At 47.8% G+C, this 11,274-nt stretch overlaps 1 protein-coding gene across 4 annotated transcripts in view; it reads right to left on the reverse strand.

The window, feature by feature from the left end:
• The window catches only part of PIEZO2 (piezo type mechanosensitive ion channel component 2), a 338,873-nt gene extending 327,836 nt beyond the window's left edge, over positions 1 to 11,037 (reverse strand). The window contains exon 1 of one of the 4 annotated variants that reach the window (XR_009454151.1): positions 10,090 to 10,779. Coding sequence is in view for 3 of the 4 variants with exons in the window: in XM_059706647.1 (XP_059562630.1) it covers positions 10,090 to 10,153 (64 nt within the window). In the remaining variant the exon portion in view is untranslated. Of the gene's footprint in view, positions 1 to 10,089 lie in introns of all 4 variants that reach the window. The other 3 variants (XM_059706647.1, XM_059706648.1, XM_059706649.1) reach the window with 3 other exon arrangements.
• Between the last annotated feature and the right edge of the window lie 237 nt (positions 11,038 to 11,274).

An 11,274-nucleotide genomic window follows, 5' to 3' on the forward strand; every position in this document is an offset into this window, starting at 1 on the left:
CCGACTAGCCTTTGACTAATACTAATGCCGACAATCTGAGTCTAGAACTAATAATTGGAACTAAGATGTATGGAGTATTTACCACGGGTCAGGCCCTGCACCAAGCACTGTCATCTAAGCCTTACACCGATCCTCTGAAAGAGGTGCTGCTGTTACCAACTCATTTAACAGGTGAAATGACTGAAGAGCAGAGAGACGAAACACACGGCTGGTATGACAGGGCAAGATCTGTGTCTAAACATTCAGGCTTTAGAGCTGGGGCTCTTAATCAAAACAGTGCATTTCCCTTGGATGTCAGAAACCATGTTGATACAAACACAGGAAGGAGGATGAGAAAGAAGTTTTATGTCCTGTTTCCTGTGTATAGAGCTAGCCCCAAAAAAGATGTGCTACTTTTGGTATTAGAACTCTTCTCGGTAAACCCCTAAATGCCCAATGATGTTATGACTCCCTAAAAATACCCATGACATCTAGACCATACCTACCCTACACCCACCATTTAACAACTCTCTTTCTCCATTCAGTTAAAATGTCCATTTTATCTCAACTAGGTAATAGGAGGAAAATAAGCTATGGGAGTTAACTTACACTAACATATAGATAACAATTGTCCTTTTCCCACAAATATTTAATTTTATTTTAATATATTTTTAGTGATTTCAGAAAGAAAGAGAGACGGAGAGAGAGATAGAAACATCAATGATGACAGAGAATCATTGATCAGCTGCCTCCTGCACACCCCCAACTGGGGATCAAGCCTGCAACCCAGGCATGTGCCCTGACCGGGAATTGAACGGTGACCTCCTGGTTCATAAGTCGATACTCAACCACTGAGCAACGCGGCCAGGCAATATTTACATTTTAAATAAAGAGACATGTTACTCTAAGAAATGGGATGGGGAAAGTGGAATAAAAGTGTAATTGGCAGCTTAGTGGGGTCCTTCCTGAGGGGACCTTGTCTGCTCTTCTGTAGGTAAGAGTGCTTGGGTCTTTTCTCTGTGTCAATTTCATTCCAGCCTTAGCTCAGTCAAATCAGGCAAACCACTGTCGCCATTCCCACCTTCAGTACCATGCTCGGCAATCAGCCTATGATGTCTGTATTCCGTGCTGATAGCAAGCAGATTCTTTTCTCTAGTGGAGAGATGGCCCTTGTAGACAGTTCTAAGCAACAACTCTGCTCTTCAAAAGTCCTCATTTCAATGTTTCTGGGTCTGTAAACTGGCTCAAGTCCTGTAACTGGTTGAGGGGCAATGACCCTTTGTGTTGGTGAGTCAAATCAGACTTTTGTTCACTTGGCCTAGAACTCTCTACTTATACAGATCAAGTCAGAATTTAGTGGATTGTCTATCTATTTCACTTCTAAGAACACATGGCCAATAAGCTAAATGCCATAGGGCTTCTGAAGTAAGACTATACTGATTACTGCTTTGATTCCATTGTCCATTATGGCAACAGCGAGCACCTTGCCTTTGGCATTAGGTGGGCCACCTGGTGGCCCCTGACACCCGAGATCCAAATATCCTCATTGCACTTACGGGATTCCAGTTTAGTGGCAGCAGTTTCCACTGTAATTTCTGACCTACAGAGAAGAGCAAGCACAGAGCCAGGATGCCGGGCTCCCCTTTCACATTTCTCTCTCACAGTCGTGGTGAAGGCGGTGTTCTCTGGACCTTCCCAAGGTGGGTGAGCAGGATGTTACATGATACACCCACTCTACCATTCCACTCTTCCTAAGCCTTTCGACCCTTTCCTCAAGGGTATACCAAGGAAGGTCTTGCATTTTAACTTCATTTAGCATCATTTCAGCCAAACAACCAAGCTGTTGGAGCCCTTTCTAACCCCTCAAATTATAACAGTGAATCCAGAATCTCTGCTTAGTGGTCCTACATCAATAAATTTGTTCTGATCCAATTTTAGGTTCCTCCCACCATTATTCCACACCGTTAGCACCCATTTCCACTCATATTCCCAGATGTCTGACTGTATAAATTGGGAAATTCATGCAGTTCTTTTGGAGTACAGTATACCTCCTCATTAATCACACCCTGTATGTCACTTTTAGGAACCTGTTGGTAGCTGAGTCTAGTTATAGGTGTAGAAGTAAAGTGGGGGTGGTCGGGTAGAAAAATCAGCAGTGTCCACAAGGCACATTAAGTTACCATCATCTACAAGAGGCACAAACCCATATTGCTAATAGCTATTCTTTCTTTCTTTACCACTACAACACTTTATCACTTGCCTTGTTTTTTGCGGAGCACACTACCAGCCAAAATATAGATGACCTTTCTCAGCTTCCTTTGCAATTAGGTGGGTGAATAATATTATTAAATGCAGGCTAATGGGATATGAGCAGAAGTGATTCATGCAACTTCTAGGTTGTGTCCCTAGAAGGTAAGGAAAGACTGTACCATCTGGGTTTGCTTCCTCCATCCTTCAGCTTGATGCGGACATGGGAACAGGCAACCTTGAACCACTGGGATGAACCACATGCAACAGCTGCAAGATAGCTGAGCAGTGATGGCCTTCCTGGGGAACCTCCTAGAGTACAGTTAGCATCCAGCTTCGATTCACCTACAGCTTAACTATCATGTGAGAGATATACAATTTATTTTATCTAAGCCACATTACCCTAAGAAATTTATATTGAAAAGAGAACTTGTGAAAAAACAGGATTATCTTTGCTTAGAACCGGCTGAAAGGGCCATCCATCAACTGGAGAAAAGAATGTACTTGCTACCAGGACAAGAATACAAACTTGCTGGGCGGGTGGCAATAATTCCTGCCTTGACTGAGCAAAGGCTGGGATGTAATTGACACTGAGAAAAGCCCCAAGTCCTCTTAACTGCAGAATAGGTTCTGGAGGCCTTTGAGCTGTGGAAGGCACTTCTGGCCCGGCACACAGGGAGGATGTGAAGAAGCCAAGAAGTCAGCTTGAGGTTTTCCAACACTGCAGGACACACAGGATGTGAACCCAAGGAAACACTGCTGTGGACCAAGATGAAAAAGCAAAGATAAACCTAGAGGATTGTCTATGAATGAGGCACTTGATTTGGACAGCGCCTGCACCCAAGGCACAGTGACACCAACAGTGTCTGTTGTAAATGGGCAGGTTAAGAGCAGAGGGGAAGCTTTCAAGGTGCACACCAGAGAAGCCTGCAGGTGGACCATACGATGCTTGGTGTTTACAGAGTCAAATCTAAAAAGGAGAGGGAGAGGAGTGGAGAGCTCAGAGTTGGAAAAAACATGGAGGGGAGAATTATCTTAGTTTGTGTAATAGAATTTTAAAAAACTTCCTAAGAGAGCAGTTAAAGAGTTAGCAAATATTTACCACCCCCCCCCCCCAGATGTCTGGAGAAATTGCAACAGAAAGCCAGAACTAACCACACAGATACAGCAAATCCATTCTTTTTTTTCTTTGAAAATATATTTAAAACTTGCAATTTGTATACAAAAAAAGTTTAAATATGCTTACCAATAATAATCTACTTTAATGCACATTTGTATCTACCAATACAGCAAAAAAAAAAAGAATTCAAAAATATCAGGTTATGCATCAGAAAACATCACCATCCTATATGATAAAACAAGGCAAACAAAAATTGTAAATTCTACAGGAGCCTGGAAAAACATTTTTTAAATTGCTATTATATATACTTTAAAAGTACACCCAAATTTTTAAATAATTCAAAATTGTATGTTATCACTGTTAAATTTTAAAAAATAATTTAGCTACATATTCTATGCCCATTGGCTAATTATTGGACAGTTCAAAATCATGAGCTAGTTAAAAAGCTGTACGTATGATGTCCTCTTTCTATAGATATTTAGTATGCTACTTCAAGTCTCCTCATCCTTCTTGATCCTGCCATGTCCTGATGGGTCTGAAAGGCCAAGTGGAAGCCTCATATAGGCTTCTCTCTCTCAGCCAAATATTTCCCAGCACAGTTTATGTTTAGCCTCAATTCAATGTGAGATATGCTTTATTTTGTTTACTTGGTTCCTAGTCCACAAAGCAACTGTTTAAATCTACAAAATTTAATGTTTTACATTATACAGAATGTGTCATCATATTGTTCTTACTCAATTGCTCTTAAACATATAGGTGCGCTTACACAATTCTAAGTTCTGAAAATTTATGGAAAAATATAGTGCTATATCTTTATGACTATGTAACTCATATACAATTAACCATTAGTAGCATAGAATCTAAAAGGAAAATGTCATGTGAAAATACAGGGTGTCCCAAAAAAATGTATACACACTTTAACAGCTGATAGCTCAATTTTGAAAATGAAATGCCTTTTAATAAACACCGCCATTATAATCACTCAAAGTGTGTGTATACATTTTTGGGACACCATATAAATAATTAAATAAATGAAATCATATTAAGTAAAAACTATGGAGATTATGGTACAGTGTCATAAAGACAGAAGTGAACACTGGCAGTATAGTTCTAGGGAGTACATATTATTTAACTATAATGCAACTGCAGATACATAAAATAATGAGTAAAACTACTAAACAATAATAATAATCCTCCTGCCACACACACCCCAATTTTCAGTAGCATCATTTGGCTCTAGAAAGGTATTAAATTGCTTTCATATACGTCCCAGGTACTTAAGTATCAGTCTCCTTATGATTCATGTTACTGCCTATTGGTCCGTTAACTTCCACTAACACATTCCTGCTCTTCTACTCATCTTCATAAATGCAATAATAATACCTGCCGTTTTGAGCACATGCAGAGTGTCAGGCATTCTATAAGGTGTGTGATGCACACTATTTCACAACCACCTAAAGAAGGTGTTAATATAATACCTCCATTTTACAGAAAGAAAAGAGAAACAACAAAACAGCTCTAGGCTCACACAGTAAAGGGCAGAGCCTGGATGTGAATAGAGGTCTCTTAGATTGCCAAGTCATAAGGTAAAATTCATATACAAAACAAGTTTAAATACGCCCACCTATAATACCCGAGTCAGCAGTGGTTCTCAACCTTCTGGCCCTTTAAATACAGTTCCTCATGTTGTGACCCAACCATAAAATTACTTTCGTTGCTACTTCATAACTGTCATGTTGCTACTGTTATGAATCGTAGTGTAAATATCTGACATGCAGAATGGTCTTAGGTGACCCCTGTGAAAGGGTCGTTCGACCACCAAAAGGGTTGCGACCCACAGGTTGAGAACTGCTGCCCTAGTGTAACGCATATTTGTACCTACCAATACAGCAAACAAATGAGAATTCCAAAATAGCAGTTTTAATCAGAAAACATTACCATCTTATCTGATAAAACAAAGTAAACAAAAACTATATATTCTGCAAGAGCCCTCCCCCAAATGTAAAATTTAAAGCATCCTACTTACCTCTGACTATGAGCAAGATCTCTCTCTCTCTCTCTCTCTCTCTCTCTCTCTCTCTCTCTCTCTCTCTCTCTTTTTTGTAAAGCAACATACCCATGACAGGGTGGACACACAGCTCCAACATCCATTGCCCAGGTGACAAAGTGACTGAGCCCATCTCTGTTTATAAAATATTTTATTTTAAACTTAGACTACAGATTTCTAATTCTTTTCACTTTTCAGTTTCCTGAAAGTGATAAATATGATCTACCTGCATCAGGCCAAGGAGGTGTGACAGAAAAGAAAGTGACTTTAAATGCTGTGAGCACAGCCTTCAGTCAGTGAAAGCTCCTACCCGAGAGCCTCCCCAGAGGCTGGGGAGACTCTAAACTCTGAGCAGGCTCCGTATGAATTCTTGGGGGGCGGGGGGGGGGTTGTAAATGTGATTTTAAAATGACATATGTTACATAGAGGACAATATATTAAACAATAGAGAGAAAATGATGTTTACATAGCCACACCTATACATATTTTTAAATGACTCCATATTTTTGCTCAGATTCTAAGCCAACTACCTCTAAAGGTAGAGATTCTTCCTGGATTTCCACTATTATCCAAGTGTGACTTGTTTCAGAGTAGTAGTTAGTTGGCTGATTCTTTCTGTGTGCTACACAGTCCCCTGCTGTGCTTTGTTTTCTCCCGACTCTGGTCCCTTCATTTGGGGGAAGGCATAAGCTATTGATGCTGAAGCTACCATGGCTTGGCCCCTCCTGGACCAATCGATCCTGTCCAAGCAGGCATCCCTACAAATGGTTGCCATCTCTTCTAGGCAAGACATTAAGGGAACTCCAAGCATCACTAGGCAAGATGGAACGACTGAGTCAGGAGCGTGTGAATTAACAATACACCAATCCATTCCCAGGAATAGGCTGAGATCATACACTTTAAAATGGGTGGGACAGTGGGATCACGTTAAAAGAAAATAAACGTAAACATATTTCTAAAGTGCTCAACAATGACCAGCTACCATAACAATTATTCAAGACTGCATGAGAGTATGAAAAGTTTTGTCTGGATATTTTTTTAAATGTATTATTTGAAGAAAAAAGTCAGAATGGCTACCCAAGTAGTCAGAGATACTTTAGGAGATCTTTAAAATTTCTAGTTTCTATTGGCCTGGGAAAATCTGTCACTGGGTGTTCATTTTGAGTGGCAAATAACATGTTATGTTATATTATTGCTTTCTCGGGCTTTTAACACTCAAGAGCCACAAAACACCTGCATCATAGAGGCCCTCCGCCACTTATCACATTTCTGTAAATTTATTTTACCGGCAAAAAGAAAGGAAATATTGAGCATCAGATTAAACACAATAGCAGTTAATTTTTAACATCCATCATTAGGTGCAAAGGCTGGAGAACCTCTGCGGAACTTTTTCAACAATGATGTTAGACAAATGGGCTTAAAGTGAAATACATAAGCTTCTTCAAAGTGTTGGCTTTGAAGGCTGCCTTGCCCAGATACAAAAATAGATGGTTAAAATGTAAAAATCGATTCTAATGGCAAACAGATCACTGCACTCTCCATGTCCAGGATATTAGGAAAACCTGAATATTTGATTTAGGAGCACCTGGGGAGTAGGCCGACCTGAAAACCCTCCAATAACCTTGAAAACATCCACTTCCTCTAGAAATGAATGCTCAAATCAGGCCACGGCTGCCCAGCCCCCTTTTGTCCCTTCAAGTACACGGATTAGAAGGCATCATTGATCATTGTATTGTAAGTGGGTTGTCTTTGCCAAGCAGCAACCAGCAAGTGAGGGGATGGGCGATGGGATAAGTCCTCTGTTCTTCCCAGGAGCTCTCCTCCCTTACAGTCAGGGAGCAAAGTTCCAGGCGCCTTTCACCTTTTCACTAGGCATGGCGGGGCAGGGAAGCGCGGGAGAGCAACAGGCTCTGTCTAGTTAGAACCAGCGGTTCTCAACCTTCCTAATGCCGCGACCCTTTAATACAGTTCCTCATGTTGTGGTGACCCCCAACCATAACATTATTTTCGTTGCTACTTCATAACTGTAATTGTGCTACTGTTATGAATCATAATGTAAACATCTGACATGCAGGATGTATTTTCATTGTTACAAATTGAACATAATTAAAGCATAGTGATTAATCACAAAAACAACATGTAATTATATATGTGTTTTCCGATGGTCTTAGGCGACCCCTGTGAAAGGGTCGTTCGACCCCCAAAGGGATCACGACCCACAGGTTGAGAACCGCTGGGACCCTTGGAGACTGCAGATAATACCATCAAAGGCACGCGCGTGCGAGCGCATACACACATACACAGGCACACGCACAGGCAGGTTAGCCTCTCAGCTTAGCCCAGAAAACGCCAGAGAATCCACATAAATGAGCTGGAGAGAGAAGGCGGCCAAGGATCGTCCTGGCTGGGCCCATTCCCAGCTGTCCCTGAAGCCCCAGCAGGATGACAGGCGGGCGGGGTCTGTCATCTTTGAGTCCCTGGAAGCAGATCCCCGGAAGGTCCGTACCACGGAGCGCACGTGCGGGCTCGGAGCAAGCCTACTCTTGGGCCCCAGCCTAAAGGTGTGAATATTGCGCAGGGCCCACGGGTTCCCAGGAAGAAGCCAGGAGGGGCGGAGGAAAGGGGCCGGACGGAGTGGGGACCCCATTTGCGGGACAGTGGTGCCTGATCTTCCCAGCGCCCCTAGGAGCTTCCCTCTGGGCCGCTCTGGAGCCGCCTGCGCAAGCCTTGCGCCTCCGGGCGCCTCATCGGGGAGTGCGGCACTCCCAGGTCCCTCTGGAGCGCAGAGCTCCACAGTCCTACAGAAGGGCTTTGTGGTGTAGACCACCAACCATTAGAATGACAAAGCCCCCAAACCATGGCTGCGGAGCATCCAGAGCAGGCGAAGGCAAAAGCGGAAGTTCAGGGCAAGGTCTCCTGCCATCAGTGGGCAAATCCTTTTGTTCTTTCACTCAACTAGCTGTGCAAGTCACAGAGCGGACCGAGGTGGCTGCAGACAACCACCAGCCTACTTCTGGCAGTCACCAAGTGCTGCCACCCGGCCATGAGGGGAGGGGAGGGGAAGGAGAAGGGGGAGGGTGCTGCCACCCGGCCATGAGGGGAGGGGAGGGGAAGGAGAAGGGGGAGGGAGAGAAGCGGGGGGGGGGGGGGGGGGGAGCAAGGGGCTGTGGGAAGAGAAGCCCTTGTTGACTGGGGCACTAGCTTTCATTCGGCATACAGTAAATGTGCCAGGCGCTTCAGATATACAGAGGGCCCTCAGACCATGGCGTGGATGACCTGTGTGTAATGAACCAGGAGTAGCCCGGCTCTGTTTTCCCCAATGACTTTCCAAAGCCCTTCGTCTTCAAACCTAAACCAGCTGGCCTAGGGTCCACTTCAGCTTCCTGGAAGCTGCCCTCCTCGTCTACATGCATGATTATTAAGGGCAAAGATCCAGGCAAAATGGTCCTCCCTGGACGCGCAAAGGGCACAGGAGAGGCCAAAGCCTGCCTGTGCGCGCTGCCCCCCCCTGTTGCGCGAGCACCAGCCACGCCGCAGACGGCTTCCAATCTGAGTGCCTTCCAGGACTTTCCGCGGGTGTCCTGCCCTGGCTTCCCCGAAACGCTTCGCTTGCTCAGTGTTAATGCCGATAACAAAATCCTCCCGGTAGCTGGGACTGACCCTCACAACACACCATAGAACTCCTCTTTAGACTGATTACTTGAGCAAATGAAACAACACAGGTGTGATGGTGAGTCCTCAACCTCTGGCAAATGTAAAAAGGTGGCCTTTTCTGCCGTGTCTCTTTGTAAATGGTTCGGTTTCCTAAGTCTACAGGGGAAAGGGAAAGTAAGGAGCTGTCAGTCATTCTTCCGGGCTCCAAACTAACAGGCACCACCGTCTACGAGAGGAGAAATGCAGAATCTCTCTTGCTCCCAGCACGCCGCCAGTGTCTCTAGACCTGATGCCCAGTTGCTTCCAACACGCTCCCAGCCCTATAGAAAGAGTGAAATCCTTGACTGAGCTCCCTTAACCCTCGCCAGTCCCAGGGAGAGGCAATCCGGCTTTCGATCCCTTTAAAACCCTGAAAGGGCCGGCGCCTGTTGGGAGGGACAGGGTCTTGGTCATCTGTGGTGTCAGCCTCCAACACTTCTGTTGTAGGGGCTTTTGTGGAAGTAAAAGAAAGTAAGCAACTTCGGGGCACTGTTTTCCTGAACCTCTCCCGCCACAGTTCTGTCTGGGATATGGGGAGAGATGGCCTCAGTGCCTTCCGGCTGCACCGGGAGTATCTGCGCATCTGGGGACAGGGAGCAGGGCACTCCAGTAAGGTCCCGCGCTGGCTGGGAAGGGGTCTGCCACCCCACCGCTTTCCAGCCAGGTCTGCATCCTTGTGTACCAGTGAGCACTCCACGAAAGAAATTCCACAGGTGCCTAAATTATCCAACCGTCTCCAGCACACGCCTATCGGTCCCCGGACTCTGCAGCTGGACCTTTAGGAGAGCCCGACAGTGCGCCCCGGCGCGGGAAGGGAGAGGGGCCCGGCTGACGGTGCGTGTCTGCCACCGCTGGCCCCGAGACCGCGGCGCGGGCTTCCCGAAGAGAGTCCCAGAACACTAGAACCCTTAACTGAGGATTGCCCGGAAGCCCGCCCCCCTCCCCCGTCCCTAGGCGCCCCCTGCACCCTCCCAAGTAACCTGGGCGAGTGGACCGCACTCACCTACTGCCAGGCAGATGGGGAGCAGCAGCCTGAAGATGAGCCCGCACACCACTTCCGAGGCCATCGCGACAGTCGGGCGACTCGGAGCAGAGGGGCGAGGCTCGAGGGTCTCTAGAACGGGGATGCCAGGCCCATGCCCGCCTAGGGCCTCCTGCTGCCCGCGGCTCGAGGCCGCTCGGTCATCGCCCTGGCGGGGCCGCCGCGCTGTCCGCACCGAGGGCGCGCTCCGGGCTCTTGGCCGAGCCTCAAACGGCTCTAGGTAGCCCCCGCCCCAGAGGCCCGGCCCTCCTCGGCCGGCCCATGAAGTGTGGTCTCCGCGATCCGGCGGCAGCGGCTTCTGCAGCGGGTGGGCCGGTCCGGAGCCCTGCGCCGAGGCACTTTGGGAGGGTCCTGGAGGGCGGCGCAGCGAGGAAGGGGGCGAGAGGGACGTGCTCGGCTGTTGCCTGGCTCCCGAGGCGCTGCTCAGGGGCGGCGGGGGAGTGTTCTTCGAGGAATCCCCTCTGAAGCCGAAGTACCTCTGCAGCCGGGCCAGGCCCTCGTCCACGCCGCCTGCTGCGCGACCCTCGGTCCGGGCTCCCGGAGCTGCCCGCGGGCCTCCCCGAGCGGCCGGCGGATTCTGGGCGGCGGGGTGGCTCAGCCTCTGCGCCTCCCAGTTTCGGGCTGGAGAGACCCGGGCGGGAGCCTCCAGGCGCACAGAACCATCCCTCTGTCACCAGAAAAGAATTGTGCGAGCGTGGGCAGAAATCGAGACGAACTCACAAGGAGTGGATCTGGCTCCAACTCCCTCCTCCACGGCCTCAATTTTAAAAAATAAAATAAAAACCCAACGCCGCCCAGATGCCAGCGCGCCCCCCGCCCGCCGCGGTGCAGCCTCGCCCTGGTGGCGCAGCCCTGGCTACCCCGCGGGCGCGCACTTCTCCACCTTCAATGAAACTTTCGAGGCCTCTCCCGGGGACAGGCGTGGCCCGGGACCAATGGGACGGAGCCGGCGCGTGGGGATCCCGCCCCTGCGCGGCACGCGAGGCGGGCGCAGTGCCTGGGCGCGGTGGGCGAGTCTCCAACCCCGGCGCGGAGACATCGGGAGAGGCCAGGCCTCTCCAGTCTGGTGGACTTTATGGTTCACTCGCCGGTGCTCCGCGCTCTCCACCACTGCTCACTCCTGCAGACCCGAAGCTCTGCTGGGTC

The sequence above is a fragment of the Myotis daubentonii genome, chromosome 8 (assembly GCF_963259705.1).
Source record: "Myotis daubentonii chromosome 8, mMyoDau2.1, whole genome shotgun sequence".
Classification (NCBI taxonomy): domain Eukaryota; kingdom Metazoa; phylum Chordata; class Mammalia; order Chiroptera; family Vespertilionidae; genus Myotis; species Myotis daubentonii.